At 39.1% G+C, this 21,669-nt stretch overlaps 1 protein-coding gene and 1 pseudogene across 9 annotated transcripts in view; one reads left to right on the forward strand and one right to left on the reverse strand.

The window, feature by feature from the left end:
• Positions 1-21,669, reverse strand: part of FAM168A (family with sequence similarity 168 member A) — a 225,764-nt gene that overhangs the window by 91,964 nt on the left and 112,131 nt on the right. For 4 of the 8 annotated variants that reach the window (XM_079103818.1, XM_079103823.1, XM_079103816.1 and 1 more), the window contains exons 2-3: positions 9,653-9,740; positions 5,461-5,550 (exon numbers count right to left, since the gene is read on the reverse strand). In XM_079103818.1, the coding sequence (XP_078959944.1) occupies positions 5,461-5,550; positions 9,653-9,722 (160 nt within the window). In that variant the 5' untranslated portion in view covers positions 9,723-9,740. Of the gene's footprint in view, positions 1-5,460; positions 5,551-9,652; positions 9,741-21,000; positions 21,075-21,669 lie in introns of all 8 variants that reach the window. The other 4 variants (XM_079103820.1, XM_079103822.1, XM_079103817.1 and 1 more) reach the window with 3 other exon arrangements.
• On the forward strand, positions 13,268-14,183 carry LOC306639295 (N-lysine methyltransferase KMT5A-like; annotated as a pseudogene). The gene has a single exon. The product of its transcript is annotated as an N-lysine methyltransferase KMT5A-like (transcript).

Genomic DNA, 21,669 nt, shown 5'->3' on the forward strand with positions numbered 1-21,669 from the left:
TATACCCAAAGGACTTAAAATCAGCATACTACAGAGACACAGCCACATCAATGTTCATAGCTGCTCAATTCACAATAGCCAGACTGTGGAACCAACCTAGATGCCCTTCAATTGATGAGTGGATAAAGAAACTGTGGTATATATATAACGGAATAGTACCCAGCTATAAAGAATAATAAAATTATGGCATTTGCAGGCAAATGGATGAAATTGGAGAATATCATGCTAAGTGAGATAAGCCAATCTCAAAAAGCCAAAGGACGAATGATATCGCTAATAAGTGGAGGATGACACATAACGGGGGGGAGGGAAGGGTTAGTGTTAGGGTTAGAGTTAGGGTTAGGGAGGGGGGCAAGTATGGAGGAAGGAAGTACTGTATAGAGGGTAAAGAGGGGTGGGAGGGGTGGGGGGAAGGGAAAAAATAACAGAATGAATCAAACAACATTACTCTATGTAAATTTATGATTACACAAATGGTATGCCTTTACGCCATGTACAAACAGAGAAACAACATGTATCCCATTTGTTTACAATAAAAAAAAAAAAAAAGAGAACCACATTGGTTGTCAAAATTCTGGGTAGCTCTGACATTTCCCTGTCTATTCATGTGTCAAAAAACTACTGAGTAGGGGCTGAGGTTGTGGCTCAGTGGTAGAACACCCAGCTCGCAAGTGTGAGGCACTGGGTTCAATTCTCAGCACCACATATAAATAAATAAAAATAAAGTTCCATCAACAACTAAAAAAAATTTAAAAAAAACTACTGAGTAAATATTCGTGGCATGAAGCTGTGCTGGGTACTAGAAATACTAGAGTAAATCAGGTTTTGAATTCATTGTGAATATCAATAAGCGCTTCCTTATAATTCTAAATAAAGACCTGAAATGCCAGCCACCAGGAGAATACAGATAAAAAAAAGATGAGCAGGAGATGGGCTAAAGAGATCTGAATGGTTAGGTCATTAAAACTACCTTCTACAAGCTAAAGAGTTTGGATTTTATCCAGATAATGAAGAGCCATTGAAGAGTTTTAAGAACTGGAGTGATGTGATCAAATTTTCAAGTTAGAAAAATGATTCTGGCTGCTATGTGAAGAATGGATTAGGGGGCTGGAGTTTGGCTCAGTGGTAGAGTGCTTGCCTGGAATGTGCAAGGTCCTGGGTTCAATCCCCAGCAGTGTAAAAAAAGAACAATGGGTTTGGGAGAAAGCCTATGATAGGAGCTGAGAAGACTGAGAAGACCAGTTAAAAGGCAATTTAAATAATCCCAGAAAGAGTAATAAAGGCCTGAATGATAAGGATGAGAAAGATGAGGAGTGAAGGTCTGAGAAATGTAAAGAACATTTTTCTTTAAAAAAAAAAAAGTCATTTCATAACCATTAGAATAATTACTATTACTTTTGAGAGGGAGAGGGAGACTAACAAACACTGATGAAGCTGTGTGGAAACTGGAATCCTTAATACATTGCTGGGAGAATGTAAAATGGTGCAACTGTTAAGACAATGATATGATGGCTCATCAAAAATTAACAATAGGGGCTGGGGTTGTTGCTCAGTGGTAGCAGACTGGCCTAGCATGCATGAGACCCTGGTTTTGATCCTTAGCACCATATAAAAATAAAGGCATTGTAGCCACCTACAACTAAAAAAAAAAAAAAAAATTATATATATATGTATATAAAGTGAGACACACACACACACAAACAATAGAATTATCCAGCAATGTGATCCAGCAATTCCATCTCTGGATATATGCCCAAAAGAATTAAAAGCAAGGTATATGATACATCCATATTCACAGCAGCATTATTCACAGTCAAGAGGTAGAAGGAACCCAAGTGTTAATGAACAAAAATAGATAAAATGTGGTACATACACACAATGAAATATTATTCAGTCTTAAATAGGAAGTTAGTTCTGAAAAACACTATATAACATGGATGAACCTTGAAGACATTAGGCTGTGTGAAATAAGTCAGTCACAAAAGGATAAAGATTGAATGGTTCCACTTAAATATATAGAGTATTCTAATTCATAGAGCTAGAAGGGAGAATGGTGACTGCCAGGGGTTTACAGAAGGCAGGAATGGGGAGCTTTTGTTTAACACGTACAGAGTTTCAGTTTTGCAAGATGAAAGAGTTCTGTGGATGGATAGTGATAATGGTTGCACATCATATGAATGTACTTAACACTACTGTATAGTATATACTTAAACATGGTTAAGATTTCATGTACAACTAAGAAAAACCAAAAAATTTTAAAAAATGATTAAGATAGTAAATAATTCTAGGTTATGTGTATTTTACACAATTATTTCTAAAAGACAGGACTGAATGATTAAATTTGAAAGGCAAAAGAGAATGGATATCAAGGATGATACTTTCTCACATCAGGGAATAGGAAAATGGCGATACAAACCACAAATTGATAAAAGGAAAGAGAGGTTACAGAGAAAAGATAAGGGAACAAGCTCAGTTTTAGATATGTTAAGTCTGTGCAAAGTATGAGACATTCATAGAGGAGATGTTCAGAAGACTGCTGGAATAAACTAGTCTGTAGCTCAGAAGAGTGATCTGCTACAAAGCTAAAGCAAATGAATCATCAACCTATAGATAGTAGATGAGGCAAAGGACAAGCAATGTGGCCCATGGGCAACACCACTTTTTCATGGGTGAGCTAGAGGAAAAATCCTAAAAAAAAACTGAGATTTAGGAATAGATAAAGAGGAAGAAAAGAGAAATCAAACAGAAAAAATTACAATGGCATCAATAAAAGTAAGGAAATCTTGTTTCAAGAAGAAAGGTGCATCAGGGGTGTCAAATGATATACAGTGTCAAATAAGGATGAGGGCTGAAAAGGGTCTGTTGTATTTAACAAGAAGAAAATTATTTGGTAACTACAATGGGAATTGTTCATAAGAAATCTTAAGGCTCTTCTTCAACTATAGGTGAGGAAAGTGACCTGAGAGGTCTTTTTTTTTTTTTTTTTTTTTTTTTTTTGCGGTGCTGGGGATTTGATCCCAGGCCCTTGTGCATGCGAGGCAAGCATTCTACCAACTGAGCTATAGCCCCAGCCCCTGAGATGTCTTTTCTAAGCAGAGAAAATCAGTTTGAATATCAAAGGGGGTTTTGCTGGAGCAGTTTCAGAAATTAGAATCTAATTTCCAGGCTCATCTGTGATCATAACCACTGTGGTGTCCAACATACAGCTCCAGTCACAAGTGCCACAGTAGTAAAAGCACTTACTGTGTAATTCAGAAAATCTGTAGTTAGTTTAGGTTCTGCAATACAGTGTGATGTTGAGGAAGATGATCCCCATTATTTCATCTGGAAAATAATGACTATCTCCCCAGAATTGTTATAAAAAAACAAATATGAGGGAAAACCCCCACAAAAGTTCTTTGCAAAGAATAAATGCACGAATGTCAGTTAATCTTAAAATTTCTACCACATGATTCTTAGAAAAGAGAATGAACTGAGCAGGGCTTGGGTCATTGCTGAGAAAGACTTTATTTTTCAGTCTTACTGATATACCAGGTTATTCATTATATCTGTTGGCTGTCAGCTTCATTAATTATCATGATCATTTAGATGACAAATCGCTGTGTCAAATATAATCTGCTTTGTAAATTGACTTTTTTTTTTTTTTTTAAGTAAGAGAGGGCTGGAGTTGTAGTTCAGTGGTTAAGCACTTGCCTAGCACAGGTGAGGCACTGAGTTTGATCCTCAGCACCACATAAAAATAAACAAAATAAAGGCATTGTGTCCATTTACAACTAAAAAAAAAATTTTAAAAAGAAGTAAAAGAAGCATTCTAGAAAAACACTGATGGAAAGAAAGACGGTGACATCTTTGAACAGATCAATTTTTTAGCTTTCTAAATTTGAGGGTCATAATTTCTATTTGTGTATTTGTAGCTTTTGAACATGGGTTTGATACATGGTGAAATTGGGAAATTCATTCAGGGTCTATCACAGGAGTCAGGAGAGCACTTGAACTGGTAGGGGCCAGCAGAGGAATGGGAAGAGGTCAGGATAGGATGTAGGGAAGAGGAAACCTTGCTTATTATTTTGTGGTAGAGACACAATGAATACACAGGCCTAGAGTGGGGGCCCTAGGTTTCAGACTCAGCTCTAACACTTTCTGTAAAATACTTCTTATTCTCCATCTTTTCACCTATAAAGTGATGAATTTGTTGACTTCATTTGTTCTCACATTTCAAAATTCTTTTCTAATTGGTTTTAGGGAACTACATCAAAGTAAATGGCTGGCAATAGTACATTCAGTTGTCTTATGAAGAAGGCATTCCTAATTCTTTTTCGTAAGTTATCTTTTTTTTGCAAATGATATATCAAGGGCAAGAAACCTTAATAACTTATGTGATGTCACACAGGTCTTAAGTGACAGAAAGGACTTGTAATATAAGTTACATCTCCACAAACCACACTCTTTTCCCTACAGAGGAATATATTCATTGCTGTGCTTTATAACAACCATTAACTGAGTGTCAACTACAAGGCAGGCACCGTGTTAGAGGCTCAATCAACATTTTTATGGACTCACTAACCAACCATCTGTTTAGGTCATTATCCCATTTTACAGCTGAGGAAACCAAATTCAGAATGGTTAAATAACTAATGTGCCACATCTAATTAATTGCAGAGCCTAGATTCTAGCTCAAATCTGACAGACACATATGAAAGCTATCAGTATCAAAATAGTCACATGTCAAATCCTAACAATGGAGTCAGGAGGTTATGAAGAAGAAGCTTTATGGACATATGCCTGTAACAGTACTTATAACAAGAAATTCCTTCACATATGCCTGTTACAGAATTTATTGCAAGAAATTCCTCAAGACCACAGTATTTCAGGATAAGTCACTTGTAGAAGGATCCTTGCCTAGCAACAATGAACTCAGGTCAACTCCTCCAACGAGCCCTGTTACCAAAGGTCTTTGTTTCAAAACAGTTAAATGAACTTTTTTCCTTAAAAGTTTCCCTTTTGCCCCAGCCCTCCTGGATGTGCCTATGGTCCACTATAGCATGCATATCCTGAATTAAAATTCTGCATATTCCCAGATAAACTTTGTGTGGAGCTTTATCTCTATATATTTTTATTTCAGGTTGGCACACCAAAACCTGTCCTCTTCCCAGACCACCTATAATACCTCTGGGTGATACCGGGATATTGACACCCACCAAACATTTTAAGAAAGAGAATAATGTTTACATCTTAACTACATTCCAGAATTCTAGCAGAGAAACCTATCTGAGGCCTTTGGGAAAAAAAATGCCTCAATCTGTATAGAGTTCATTGTTATGGTAAACCTAGGTGACAGGTATTCAAGTGTTCACTATACTTACTATTGTCTTAGGGAGCCTGGGCTGCCATAACAAAATACCACTGCCATAACAAAATACCACAGACTGGGGGCTTAAACAACAGACATCTAGTTCTTACAGTTCTGGAGGCTGGAAGTCCATATCAGGATGTCAGCATGGTTGGGTTCTAGTGACAGGTCTTCCTGGCTTGCAGATGGCCACCTTGTGTCTTCACAAAGCAGAAAGAGGACTGATGTCTTCTCTTATAACAGCACTAATCCCATCATGAAGGCCCCACCCTCATGACCTCATGTAAACCCATAAAGGCCCCATCTTTAATTAATATCCTATTGGGGGCTAGAGCTTCCACATAAGAACTTTAGAGGGACATATTCAGTCCATAACACAATTTATAAACATTTTAAAGTATATGGCACATTACATTCCTTAAATTCACTTTTTCAAGATGTACAGGAAGTAGTAATAACAATGCTATAGGATTGTTGGCAAGTATAAAAATGTATTTGTGTATAAAATGCTGAGCTCAGTTTTGAGCACACTGTAAATACTCAGTAAAGGAGCTTTAAAAAGGAGGGGAGGGAGAAAGCAAGGGAGACAGAGACAGAGAAGAAAAACACTGTCAACTGGGCAGAAGATAGCCACTTATTGCAATACACTATATCACAAAATGTTTTTTATTTTCCATCTGATACTTCAGAGAGAATTTCAAATTGGGAGTGTTTCCCTTTATTTCCTTTATTCCACAGTCTTTGAAGCAGATAACACCACAATGCACTTGATTCCCTCAATTTTTGCCCTGCTGAACCTACCTCAAACTGCAGATCAGCAGCAGGCTTGTACCATCTCAAAGGGAAGGTTCCCTAGTCCTAGAATCTCCCATAGATTATTCATAGAACAGTGAAAGGGGCACATATTCTAAGACAGATCAACTTACTACAACAAAAAGCATATACATTTTAAAATCATAAAGACCTAAATTCAAATCTTTCCTCATTCCTTAGATGCTAGATACACTACCCAAGTCACATGAACTGAATTAAACTATCAGTTTTTTAAACTCTGTAAAAGAGTACTATGAGGTTTATAAGATTAACCATAATATACAAACATAAACATACATACATACATAGAACAAACTTAGAATGTGTCTGCCAAATGGCAATTAATACTTGTTAACATAACCATTACTATTATCAACAATAAGTGTATATTGTAATGTACTATGTTTTGCCATTTGTTTATAAATTATCTCATTTGGACCTTGCATTTCCAGCGATATAAAAGAAAAGATAACTCAAAATCCTGCCTACTGCATGACACCCAGAAAATCTGGATGAAGCATAACAAATATCTTATTCTTAGGTAAAGCTGAGGTGTTAATGAAGAAAAAGAAATCCCCAGGGATCAAAAAATGAAGGCAAGCAGAGCTCCATGGCACACGCCTGTAATCCCAGCAGCTCAAGAGGTTGAGGCAAGAGAATGGTGAGTTCAAAGCCAAACTCAACAATAGCGAGATGCTAAGTAACTCGGTGAGATCCTGTCCCTAAATAAAATATAAAAAAGGGCTAGGGATATGGCTCAGTGGTTGAGTGTCCCTGAGTTCAATCCCTGGTACTCCCCAACCCCTACAATGAAAGCACAACTAAAAATCAGGAATTCTAAATAGTAAGCCAATGTCTGTCTGCTCTGCGAAGGGTTTACATCCTAGCAACCAATGGGTTTGCTTTCTACAGCCAGCAGTGATAGAAGATAAGGCTGTGGGTCCCAGAGAGGCCACAGGCTGGAACTCAAAATCCCCTGTATAAAGCTGGGATCCTAAAGGAGTTGTATTGTCAGTCAAAAATTAATAAATATCTCTGTAGCCAAAAGTACAGAGATATAACAGGAGCCAGAGTCATGGCATACACCTGTAATCCCAGTAACTTAGGAGGCTGAGATAGGAGGATCACAAGTTCAAAGCCAGCCTTGACAACCTAAGAAATTAAAAAAAAAAAAAAAAAAATGGCCAGTGGGGATGTAGATCAGTGGTAGAGTGCCTACTGGGTTTGACTGCCATTACCACAGAAGGAAGGAAAGAAGGAAGGAAGGAAGGAAGGGAGGGAGAGGGAGAGAGGGAAAGAAGGAGAGAGGGAGAGACGGAGAGGAGAGGAGAGCCTGAAAAAGTCTGTTCCCTTTCTAATATATCATACTTCCTAAGCTTTTTTGTGTAAATCAATAGACAAATGCAACTATTTCCTTCCTTCTCGAGCTAAGCAACTCAGTAGGAATGAAAACAGCCAGGATCACAGCAATTGGGAAACCAAAGCCCCACAGGGCTCCCAAGGGCTCTGCTAAATAGCTCTGCCCTCTGACAAAGGAACTTAGGTTGCTAGCACACCCTGAAATGGGAAGGGGAAAACCAACCAGCTAGATTGATGTGGGGTACTACCCCATGGGTCCTAGTTACTGGAATTACTTTTATTAGAAATAAATACACAATAGACATTCAAGTAGAAAATATTTAAGGTTAAATAATAAGGAATATATATTCAGTTGTGATAACATCCACACGTAAAATTAAAAGTTAGGGATAACAGCTGTAGTTGTATCAGGCTTAACTTCCAACATATTTCATATTTCAAAATGTTATGGCTGCATAGTATTGAGACAATTCTGACTTAAAAACATAAGCAGCTGGGGTTAAAGGCATAGCTCAGGAGTAGAGCGCATGCCTAGCATGTTTGAGGCCCTCGGTTCAATCCCAAGCACCACAATAAAATGAAAACAAAGATGAGAAGCCGCAAGTGGTACCAGTTGTTTGTTTTTTTTTTTTTTTAATTAACATGCAGTCTTAGACCCTTAGCACACTGATAAACATGTATGCATGATTTATAAAAACCGACCTTAATATTAAAAAAAAACAAATTTTTGAGGACTCTGAAATACTCTCATAGCATTCTTATAGAACAAAGTTTAGAAATAACCAAACATGGGTTCCCTGAGATCCTTCCACTCTCAGTCTTAGGAAGTTGTACAGCATACACAGTAAAGTACATAAGGAGTTTGAGAAACCAGTACATGCCAAAGCTTCTTATTTTCAATAATTTGCTTCTGGGATAAAACTCTCCAATGCTCCCAACTCTAATCCCACTACCAAGACCTTAACCTATCTTTTTGCTCTTTCTTTCCCACTTCTTTTCTAATCTACATACTTCATCCAAGCTTGAGTATTGACAGTACCCTGTATGATCAAGAATTGATCACACATTCTTTTATTGTTGTTGTTATTTGTTTTTGGTGTTTGGGATTGAATTCAGGGCCCTATGCAAGTAAAGCATGCATTCTACCACTGAGCTAACCCCAGCCCTGACCATACTATCTCAATTCCATGTGTTTGTTTATACTGTTACCTCCACTATCATTTATATTTATTAATATTTTTGAAGGTTTGTGATGTGCTAAGCATCATGCTAGACATTTTCTCATTCACTTCTACTGACATAAGTCCTATCTGACTATGTTTGTAAATAATAATAGTCACTATTAAGCACTTACATTGTAAATGCTGAGTGCATTACACTAGCTCATGTAATTCTTTCAGCACCCCTACAAAATAGGGTAATACAAATGCCCCTGTTTTATACATGAGAACACCAAGGTTCTGGAAGTTTAGAAAACTTGCCTAAAGTCGAGTAAAGGAAAGGAAGGTTTTTAGAAAAGTGTTGTCCAAATTCAGAGTTGATTTCTTAAGGAACAAAGTAAAGCAGTCAGGGAACAATAGCATTCCAAACAGACAACATAAATAAAGGCAGAGAAGTAAGAACAGCTACTCTACATTGCACACCTTCAGAATCATCTGAGCTTGGTTTGAAGATCTAATGTTTTGTTTTGTAGCTTCTGACTATGTGATTTTGATTTTCTCATCTGTAAAATGGTGATAATAAGCTCTGCTATGTAGAATTTACTTTAAGAATGAAGTGAAATAAGGTATATGGAAGCCAGCACAGGTTAGACCCATTGTGCCCGGTGTTACCTCCCTACCTTCCCACTTGTTAACAATTCAGTGATTCATAGAATGAGACAGAAATTACTACCCCTATGTATATGTATGAAATTTTTTTTTTAATATTTAAAATTTTTTTTAAAAAATTTCAATGATTCTTAGTGAAGAATGTCACACTTTCATCACTACTTGACCTCAGATATATCTTCTCCAAGTTCCCAAGCTTAACCAGGACTTTTGAAGAAACAGCATACCAAGTCACTCAGAAAGTTATTTTGCAATGGCCTCAACCACCGTTTCTCACAAGAGCCTTTCTCACACCACTCACCCGTGTAGGCCATGTTCTTAGGGTTGCCATAAGGAGCCCCAGGCTGCACGGGGCTGTAAACAGGGTTCATTGTGGAAGACTGAGGATCCTACAGAGAAAACAAAGAAAACAACTGATTGTTAATAGCTCATTTTCCTTGACATCAGTTTCTCATCAAAATTCTCCAATTTATGCTCAAAGGGAAGTATCATAGTTTAGTAATAAAACGGACTAAACAAAGTATCTATACAAGATACTTTTCCCATTCTACAGATGAAGATATTGAGAAGCAGAGGAGTGATACAACTCGCTTAATGTCAATTCAAGTTCTGAGTTTAGTGTTAGTTATACTATCCCACTGAGAGCTCTGTCATTAGTGTGGCATTGGCCAGGTCACTTTTCCTCTTTAGATTTTAATATCCTGATGTAAAATGAATTAGTTTAGGATCTCTGAGGTGCTTTCTAATTCTAATGATATTAGTCCAAAGAGCTGGAAAATTATATGCTTCTATGGTTCACTAAGGGAGTCCAGTGCATGAAGATGATCACACAATCAGCTGTAAGGGAAAGTAGCAAGTGTCTTACCAATCCCTTATACTTGCAGAGGACAAGATACCAGCTTTGCAGCTTTAAAGAAAAAAAGATGGAGAGATTTACTGTCATTGAACATTTTAATGTAAACAAGGAAACGGCCAGGATTTCTTTCCATATGTATTCAAGAGAAAAAATAAACTTAAAGATTTGTGTGCAGTAACACCTGCACAAGTGTTCTGTTAATTATCTTAATGAAGTACATTCTCCTATTCTGATTAGTGAAAAAATCTGTCATTAAGCTCTATTAACCATCCAATTTGTCCCAACCTTGTTTAGGAAGCCATTTCTTACACACAGGCTGACACATTTGAAAATGTATCTACAAATATATTATTTACACTTCATAAAAAACTATTCCCTCCTAACTAGGTTCATATGATAGATGGGCAATGTTTTAGGTCATTAACTTTTCTAACACCTCAGGATAGGAAACAAGTTCACTGTTGAAGGCAGGCAGTGAACAGCTGGCCTGATGACATGTGTTCTGAGATTAATTAGTCTGTCCAGGAATCTGGAATGAGAGGTGGAGAAAGGATGGATTCCAAAGGAGAGGAAGTTAGGGCCACCAGACAGGCAAAAGGGATAATGCTGTTGGTCAGTTTCAGAAGCCAGAACTTCCTGAAACCTATCCAATATGCAGCCTTGGCAAACCATCTCAGGGTCACAGGCTAGATAAAACTACCATCTGTCTATAAACTAAAACCACAACAACTTGAAGATGAAAATTAAAGAAGACATGTATATTTTAGCTCAACTTAGAAAAAAATATTTCACAACCAGAGTTGAAAATTACAAGAGATTACAGATGTTAAAATATGTCACAAACTATAAAGTGACATGCAGATGTAAACAATGATGGTGTGATAATGGTGCTAACGTGGGAATGACAACACAGAAGACTTCTTATACACTTTTCCTGTCTCCCTTCTATTCACCCAATTCTCTGTATAATAAGCCAGCACACGGGAGACTATTAAGGTGCTGCAATGGTTTGAATGGGTCCACCAAGAAGTATGTGTGGGAAACTTACTGGTCATTGTGATAGTACTAAGGGATGGGACCTTTAAGAGGTGATTCAGCCAAGAGGGATCTGCTCTCATGAACGAATGAATTGAAGCTGTTATTATGGGGCAGGGTTCCTTATAAAAGAATGAATTTAGCCCCTTCTTGCTCTCTTTTATCTTCTTTTTGCCCTTCTGCTCTTCTACCACAGGATGACACGGCAAGAGGGCACTTACTAGATCCCAGCACCTTGGTACTGAACTTCCTAGCCTCCCCAATCTGCCCCAATAAATGTATTATAAATTACCCTGTCTACAGTATGCTGTTACAGCAGCACAAAATGACTAAGACAAGTCTTGGACAGCAAAACTGAGCCCGTAAACATCAGAGTACTTTCCTACTGAGAAAACACTCTGTGTTGCTGATTGGAGAAAATACAAAATTGCTTTTCATAATCAAAGAAACCGGTCTTAAGCTTTGAAACTGGCCTCCTGTTGCTCCAAAATGAAGGCCACTGGGACAGGAAGAGACCATGCCTGGGACAGTACTCCATATCAGCATCAATTCCAATCCTAACTAATGACTGACAGAAAAGAGATTGGTCAGGGGTTCAAAATTTGAAATAAGCTTATGACAGCTACTTCTGGGGAGCTGCTTGAGGGCAGACAGGGTTCCCAGCTTCCAAAGGAAGGTTAGCATTTTATGATAGAATCTAAATTTTTAAGTTCCCAAGGAGATTTTGATGTCCAAACAGTTCAAGGATCACTAGCTTAAGACTCCCAAATGCAATTTCCCTAACATAAGCTTGATAGAGGAATTAAACTAACAGTAGTGAACAAGAACAACAAAAACCCCTACTTACATTCTAGTTGGGAACAGGGTAAGAAGAGAGATTATTCTAAAAACTGAAATATCAGTATATTAGAAGGCAATAAATACTATAAGGACAAGAGTTTCAATTTGATGGTTAGAGAAAGTGTCACAGAGTGACATCTGAGCAAAGACCTGAATAAACTGAAAGAGCAAGCCATGTAGACTTTAACAAGAAACTGTCCAAGCAGTCCCTAATAAAAACTCCCTGGCAGAATGTAGCTCTGTGGTAGAGCATGCTTGCCCAGCATGCACCAGACAAAAATGCCCTACAGTAAAAACATGTTTGAGAAATACTTTGCAGGATAATAGTGTAATGGTTAATTTTAGCATGTTAAATGACTGGATTAAGAAATACTTGGTAAAGAATTATTTGGGGTGTGTCTGCAAGGGTGTTCTCAGAGATGAGCATTGGAGTTTCAGTGGATAAGGTGGGGAAGATCTCACCGGCCAGCCAGGAGAGAATAAATACAGAAAGTTAACAGGAATGGTTCTTTTTAGATACATGTGACAATAGAGTGTATTTTGACATATTATACATACATGGAGTATAACTTCCCATTCTTGGGATTGAACATGACATGGAGTTACACTGATCATGTGTTCATCTATGAACACAGGAAAGTTATATTCAATTCATTCTACTGTCTTTCCTATTCCCATCCCTCTTCCCCTCCCTTCACTCCCCTGTCTAACCCAAAGTTCCTCTATTCTCTCCCCAACAATCTCTTATCGTGAATTAGTATCCACATATCACAGAAAACATTCAGCCTTTGGTTTTTTGGGATTGGCTAGAATTTGCTTATTTTGCTTAGCATAATATTCTCCAGTTCCATCCATTTACCAGCAAATGCCCTAATTTCATTCTTCTTTAAGGGTGAGTGATATTCCATTGTGTATATACACCACAATTTCTTTATCCATTCACCTATTGAAGGGCACCTAGGTTGGTTCCATAACTTAGCTATTGTGAAATGGGCTGCTATAAACATTGATGTGGCTGCATCACTATAGTATGCTGACTTTAAGCCCTTCGGGTATTAACCTAGCCAGAAGGTGGGCAGCAGCAGTGGTGGCGGCAGCAGCAGCAGCAGGAGAGCACTGGTGGTCGGGCTATGGCGGTGTGGTGGCAAGGGCCTAGGGCTCACAGCCTTGGGCCTGGTTGCTGGGCAATCAAAGATCTATTCCTATATGAGCCAGAACAAATCCTCTGGAATGCGTTCCCCACTTCAGGTAGAGAACTCAGTTGCACATCATAAGTCAAATGCCAGGGGAAACCACTAGATGGAATCTACAGGAAACAAGAAGAGAAAAGAAATGCTGGAAACTCAATACGAAGCTCCATGAAGTGAAAGGAACAGAAGATCAAAGACGCCAACAAAGGTCCCCTGACACCTTTTCCAAACCAAAAATCTGAAGCAGCAGGACCTCCAAAAACTCCAACCTTGTCTTGTGATTCAACCAATGTAGCCATTGCCAAGCAGGCTGGTGAAAAGCCCCTCAAAGGAAAGCAAGCCCCTCGGAAAAAAGTTCAAGGAAAAACACAATAGAACCACAAACTCACAGATTTCTACCCAGTCCGAAGGAGCTCTATGAAGAGCAAAGCCGAGCTGCAGACTGACCTCATCCACGGCAAAGGCGGAGGCATGATTGCCACCAAGCAGTTCTCCCAGGGCGACTTTGTGGTGGCATACCACAGGGATCTCACTGAGCTCACCGATGCCAAGAAGTGAGAGGCTCGGTATGCACAAGATCCCTCCAACTGGTTGTTACATGTACTATTTTCTGTATCTGAGCAAAACCTACCCTGTGGACGCCACCAGAGAGAAAAATCATCTGGGAAGACTGATCAATCATAGCAAATGAGGGAACTGCCAGACCAAACTGCACGACAGATGACGTGCCTCACCCCTTCCTCATCACCTTCCGTGACAGAGCGGAGGAGGAGCTGACTATGGTGACCGCAACAGGGCCTCCATCCGGGCCTACTCTTGGCTGAAGCATCTAGGGCAACGCCACCTTCCCCGCAGGGCCTCCCTCTTCAAAGGACAAAGTGCCCTCAAAGGGAAATGACTTTTTTTATACACTTAATCTTAGCGAATTACTTTAGATGTTTTTAAATAAAAAGTATATTCAAGAAATTAAAGAACACCTTAGAAGATGGAAAGATCTTCCATGTTCTTGGATAGGAAGAATTAATATTGTCAAAATGGCCATACTACCTAAAGTGCTATACAAATTCAATGCAATTCCAATTAAAATCCCAATGACGTACCTTACAGAAATAGAGCAAGCAATTATGAAATTCATCTGGAAGAATAAGAAACCCAGAATAGCTAAAGCAATCCTTAGCAGGAAGAGTGAAACAGGGGGTATTGCAATACCAGATCTTCAACTCTACTACAAAGCAATAGTAACAAAATCGGCATGGTATTGGTACCAAAATAGAAAGGTAGATCAATGATACAGAATAGAGGACATGGACACAAACCCAAATAAATACAATTTTCTCATACTAGACAAAGGTGCCAAAAATATGCAATGGAGAAAAGATAGCCTCTTCAACAAAAGGTGCTGGGAGAACTGGAAATCCATATGCAACAGAATGAAACTAAACCCATATCTCTCATCATGCACGAAACTAAACTCAAAATGGATTAAGGACCTCGGAATCAGACCAGAGACCCTGCAGATTATAGAAGAAAAAGTAGGTCCAAATCTTCACCTTGTTGGTCTAGGATCAGACTTCCTTAACAGGACTCCCATAGCACAAGAAATAAAAGCTAGAATCAACCACTGGGATAGATTCAAACTAAAAAGCTTTCTCTCAGCAAAGGAAACTATCAGCAATGCGAAGAAAGAGCCTACAGAGTGGGAGAATATCTTTGCCAATCATGATTCAGATAGAGCACTAATCTCCAGAATCTATAAAGAACTCAAAAAACTCTACTCCAAGAATTCAAATAATCCAGTCGACAAATGGGCTAAGGAAATGAATAGACACTTCACAGAAGAAGATCTACAAGCAATCAACAAACATATGGAAAAATGTTCAACATCTCTAGTAATAAGAGAAATGCAAATCAAAACCACCCTAAGGTTCCATCTCACCCCAATTAGAATGGCGATTATCAAGAATACGAGCAACAACAGGTGTTGGCGAGGATGTGGGGAGAAAGGTATGCTCATACATTGCTGGTGGGGCTGCAAATTAGCCACTCTGGAAAGCAGTGTGGAGATTCCTTAGAAAACTCGGAATGGACCCTCCATTTGACCCAGCTATCCCACTCCTTGGCCTATACCCAAAGGACTTAAAATCAGCATACTACAGAGATACAGCCACATCAATGTTCATAGCTGCTCAATTCACAATAGCCAGACTGTGGAACCAACCTAGATGCCCTTCAATTGATGAGTGGATAAAGAAACTGTGGTATATATATACAATGGAATATTACTCAGCCATAAAGAATGATAAAATTATGGCATTTGCAGGCAAATGGATGAAATTGGAGAATATCATGCTAAGTGAGATAAGCCAATCTCAAAAAGCCAAAGGACGAATGATATCGCTAATAAGTGGAGGATGACACATAATGGGGGGGAGGGAAGGGTTAGTGTTAGGGTTAGAGTTAGGGTTAGGGAAGGGGGCAAGTATGGAGGAAGGAAGTACTGTATAGAGGGTAAAGAGGGGTGGGAGGGGTGGGGGGAAGGGAAAAAATAACAGAATGAATCAAACAACATTACTCTATGTAAATTTATGATTACACAAATGGAATGCCTTTACGCCATGTACAAACAGAGAAACAACATGTATCCCATTTGTTTACAATAAAAAAAAATTAAAAAAAAAAAAAATTAAAAAGTATATTCAGATGCCTTTTCACTGTAGTATTTAAATACGTTACAGATGGCCTTATATTACCAAAACTTTTATATTCTAGTTGCTTTTGTACTTTTTTTTGCATACAAGTTGAACGTCTGTGCTTCCCGTGCATGCGAAGATCTGCACAGGTTTTAGAGGAGTCAAATATGACCTAGGAAGCCTCGGAGTCTCCTGCCTCCAGGTGAAAAGCCTGGACTGTTCCCAGGCCCGACGTATGAGGACAGGCGGGTATGAGGGCTATTGCTGCCTCCCATGGCCTGGACAGGATGCTCTCACATCTCCACAGGCGCACCTTGAAGCATATGAATATTTTTTAAAAAAGTTTCGCAGTAAGCTAGTCTACCCCCCTGCTTTCTTGAAAGCTTACTGCCCAGGGACATGGCTGGGCCTAGACTTTCTCTTCCACAGGTAGGCACTTTTCCGCGCACCTCCAGGTATCAGGGTGCGCAGTTACCCTACAGCCAGGCAGAGACAAGTGCTGCTCCCTGCACCTGCCAAGGCAGGGATTCCTGAAACCAGGTTAATTCGGTTTTTTTTTTTTTTTAATTAATTAATTAATTTTGATTCATTGTACACAAATGGAGCACAACTTTTGTTTCTCTAGTTGTACACGAAGTAGAGTCTCACCATTTGTATAATCATACATGTACATAGGGTTATCAGGTTAATTCTTTATAGAAATGTGAACACTGAGTTTACTTAAAACACTAATAAAAATTTAAGAAAAACAAAAAAGAGGAAAACAACTTACATGTACATACGTCTTGAAATGAGTGAAGTGGTTGTAATTTTTTTTGTTTTGTTGGGGTTTTTTTGTTTTTGTATAAGAGATTTGAGATGGTACTCTATTCTAATCAAAAATAAAGTTTTGTAGCAGGACCAGAAATTATTCACCACTATCACCCCCCGCCCCTGCCCCGCACCCCCTGCAATTCTGCTGGGTTGAAAGTTCCAGATTTGCTGTGGAGGCCTTCTGTTTGTCAGACCACCTGATGTCCTTCCTGTGAAGTGCAGCCATAACTGGAATTGTGAGGCTATATCTCAGGACCCCACCCAGCCACCACCACCAGCCTCAAGGAAAGGCATCAGGAGCACAGGGAGTAGGCAGTGCCTACAACCAGGGAGCAAGGACGTGGCTCAGATCTCATCTTGACTGTGATAGCAGGAGTAGCTGGCTTATTCTCCCCTCCCCAGGGGTCTGATTCTCACTTACCGTCCACCTTCAATCCATGGGGCTGGGGTTCCTGCACACCCTGGTCCCAGGTAAATGTGAATGGAGACAGGTGTGAGAACCTGTCCTCATCCTTATCCCCACCCTGGGCCTCATGATGGTACTACCTAAGAAAGTCTTCTCTACCACTCCCGGTAGCCTGGTCAGTGGTCAGAAAATTGGAGAAGGCTCTGACAGGAGTATTTAAATGTGAGATAGATTAAATGTCTTGGTTGTACCTGTTTTTGGTTTAGTTTGTATTTAAGCAAACAAACAAAAAAAGGAAATAAACTTGAAAATTATTTGTCATCATAAAAATGAAACAAAAATTAAAATATTTCTTGCCAGGCAAGGCCAAAAAAAAAAAGTAACCTAGGAGTGGGATGACTTGGTCATGTGGTTGTTCCATTTCAAGTTTTCTTAGGAATCTCCATACTGCTTTCCAGAGTGGTTGTACCAATTTTCAGTCACAACAGTTTTCCCCACATCTTCTACAACTTTTACTGTTATTTGTATTTTTGATGATTGCCGTTCTGACTAGCGTGAGATGGAATCTCAGTATAGTTTTAATGTGCATTTCTTTAATTGCTAGAGATGTTGAACATTTTTTCATATATTTGTTGACCATTCGTATTTCTTCTGTGAAGTGCCTGTTCAGTTCCTTTGCTCATTCATTGATTGTTTTTTTTTTTTTTTCTTTTGTGTGTGTGTGTGTGTGTGTGTGTGTGTGTGTGTGTGTTAAGTTTTTTCAGTTCTTCATATATCCTGGAGATTAATGCTCTATTTGAGGTGCAGGTAGCAAAGATTTTCTCCCATTCTCTAGGCTTTCTCTTCACATTCTTGATTGTTTCCTTTGCCATAAAGAAGCATTTCCCATTTACTGACTCTTGATTTTACTTCTTGCACATTAGGAGTTCTGTTGAGGAAGTCAGTTCCTACAACATGATGGGAGAGTTAGGCCTACTTTTTCTCCTAGTAGGCACAGGGTCTCTGGTCAGATGCCTAGGTTCTTGATCCACTGTGAGTTGGGTTTTGTGCAGAGTGAGAGAGGGTCTAATTTCATGTTTGCTACATATGGCTTTCCAGTTTTCCCAGCACCATTTGTTAAAGAGGTTATCTTTTCTCCAATATATGTTTATGGTATCTTTGTAAACTATGAAATAACAGTATTTTTGTGGGTTTGGGGATAGGCCTTTGCTTACTGCCTTGGACATCAGAACTCTCAGCTCATTGGTATTTGGACTCTAGGACTTACACCATCAGCTCTCTAGCTTCACAGGCTTTTTTGCCTGGACTCATTTACACTATTAGCTTCTTGGTTCTGGGGCCTTTAGACTTGAACTGAGCTACACTACCAGCATCTCAGGGTCTTCAGCTTGCCGACTGCCTGTTGTGTACTCCTTAGTTGTCATAGTTGTGTGAGCCAATTCCTCTAATAAATTCCATTTCATGAATATACAATAGGTATCCTATTGGTTCTGCCTCTCTGAAGAACATGGACTAATACAGATTGGAAGATACTGGAGTGCTCTGAACAAAAGTGACATGATCTGACTTCATTTTAAGACACTGTCATACTAAGATTAGATGGAAAAAGGCATCAATTGGAAAAGGGTGATCAATTAGGAGGCTACTGAAATAGTACAAATGAAAGATGACAGTGGTTGAATAGGTGGTGGTAGTGATGGTGGTGGTGGGAAGTAGTCATATTTTGGACATATTCTGATGACCAAGCTGTCAGAAGTTGCTGATTAATTGAATATGGGGTCTGGAAAGAAGATTAAGGATGACTCCAGGGCTGAACTGAGGAACTGGAATGATTAAAATGCCATTAACTGGGATGAAAACTATGAGAGGTTTGGGTGAAGAACAAAAAAATATAGATTTGGACTTAAATTGGAGTTACTCAAAAGTTCTGCTTAGAACTTGAGTCAAGAGAAATTAAGTGATTTGCCCAACTAACAAGTGAGAAAATGTCAGTTTCAAATTGATTACAATGTCTATGCTACTTCCACAGTGCTAGATAACTTTCCCAGGCTCCTTTGTCTCCCTTTGTACTGAATATTCCTCTGGAATACCAGGTTTTCAACCCCCCTATACCTCAGGGGTCCTGGTGCTCTGTTTGGACCCTGATAAATCCCACCACGGAGGCAGTTCATATATAATATAATATCGCCACCTGCTGGGTCCCTGCTGGGCATACGTGGGCAGTTACAAAAGAATAAAAACCTCCCTCTCTTTCTATTTCTGTCAGCTGCCTAGAATCTTAGCTGCCATATGCTACACATCTGATCTGATTTCAGTTTTACAGTAAGACAAACTTAGGGATACCCAGAATGCAAGTCCTACCAACTTATCTTTCCAGAGTCAAGTATGAAATTACCCCTATTCCCTGGGGTTGAACCACTGTAAGTCTACTTGTACCAGCCTATCACCCTATTCAGAATAAAACCCAAAGTCCTTATAAGAGTCTATTAAGATCTTATACAATCGGGCCTTTACAACCACCTCTCTGGGTGCAATTCCCATACCACTATTCTCTTATTTTGGCAATGACAATGACCTCCTTGCTGTTCTCTGAACACACCACACATGATGGTGCTTCAGAGTCTTTGCACTTGCTCTTTGCCATATCTAAATGACCTTCTCCCTGGATATGCAAATGGCATGCTCCCTAATTTCCTTTAGGTTTCTGCTCAAATGTCACCTTATCTATCAGAAATGCCCTCTTTAACCAACCTTTAAAAAATAGCTCCTCTGCATGATGTTTTTCTCTGTCCTCTCATCCTGCTTTACTTTTCCTATTGACATTTTAGTCCATTTTGTGTTACCATAACAAAATACCTGAGACTAGATAATACATATTGAACAGAAACTTTCTTGCAGTTCTAGAGGCTGGGAAACACGAGATCAAGGGTCTGGCATCTAGAAAGAGCCTCACTGATACATCATCCCAAGGTGGAAGGCAGAAGGACAAGAAAGAGAACCTACTGAAACTTATTGAAAGCCCTTTTTTAAAGACATTAAACCCACGCATGAGAGCAGAGCTCTCATGACTTAATCACTTCTTTAATTTTTATTTTTTATTTTTTACAGTACTTGGGGTTGAACCTAGAGGTGCTTTACCATAGAGCTATATCCCCAGACCTTTCAATTTTTTCAGACAGAATCTCGCTAAGTTGTTGAGGCTGGTCTGGAACTTGTCATCCTCCTCTCTCAGCCTCCAAAGTGACTGATTACAGGCATGTGCCACCTCGCCCAGCAGCCTAATCACTCCTTAAAGGTCTCACTTCCCAATATTATTACACTGGCAATTAAATTTCAGCATGAGTTTTGAAGGGGACAAACATTCAAAGCAACAACTATTACCTTTTTTTTTTTTTTTTTTTTTTGCTTATTTGCTTATTCTTTCCCTCATTAAATTCTATGAAAATAAGAATGCTGATTCTTTTGTCTTATATTCCCAGTACACAGTAACTGAATGAATAATGAGCCAGTCTTCATGCTTCTTCAAAAACAACTTTAAAAAAGTTTTAAGGTACTTGGCACTTCTTGGCATACTCTAATCAACTACTTGGTTCCATGGTCTCATTATCTACTTCTCAAAGAAGCTCATCTTGGGTTGAATAAGTCAAGGTGAACCCAGCAGTAGTATGATGTGTGAAATAAAACAAAGATGCTGATGAAGTTGGTGTGCACCCTCAGACTTCCTGCCCACCATTCCTTCTACAAGTGGGTTGCTGCTGCCCTCAAAACAACTGTACTATTTCCTTCAAAACAGCAGCAAAACTGTGCACTGGCACATACCTGTAATCCTAGAGACTCAGGAGGCTGAGGTGGAAGGATAAGTTCAAGCTCGGTCCAAGCAACCCAGCAAGACCCTGTCTCAAAATAAAAAATAAACAGGACTAGGAATGTAGCTCAGTGATAAAGTATCCTGGGTTCAATCCCCAGTACCAAAAAAATAAAGAAAATTAGAAGTAGTATTAATAATAATACAAGGGTATGAAAATTCTGGATAGCCAAAGTGCTCAGCAAACTCTCTCCCCAAAAATAAAAAATGCAATTAGACAAAGAGATCAAAAACATTTTAAGCTGCATGCAGTGGCACACACCTATAATACCAATAACTTGGTAGGTTGATGAGAGAGGACCACAAGGTCTCAGTCTGCCCAGGCAGTAACTTAGTGAGATCCTGTCTCAAAATAAAATAAAAATATAAAGGGCTGAGGATATAGTTCAGTAGCAGAGCACTTGTCTACCATGTGTGGGCCATGGGTTGTATCTCTCGATACTGCACAAAAAAAGAAAAGAGGAAAGAAAAAAAAGACTACAACCCTTTCAGACCTCTGGGGTTTGGGTGGGGGCAGCTCTTCCTTTATTTATTTATTTTGTGATGTTGGGGATCAAACCCAGGCCCTAAAGCATGTCAGACAAACACTCTACTACAAGCTACTCTCCCAATCCCTGAAATGT

The sequence above is a fragment of the Sciurus vulgaris genome (assembly GCF_902686455.1).
Source record: "Sciurus vulgaris genome assembly, chromosome: 11".
Classification (NCBI taxonomy): domain Eukaryota; kingdom Metazoa; phylum Chordata; class Mammalia; order Rodentia; family Sciuridae; genus Sciurus; species Sciurus vulgaris.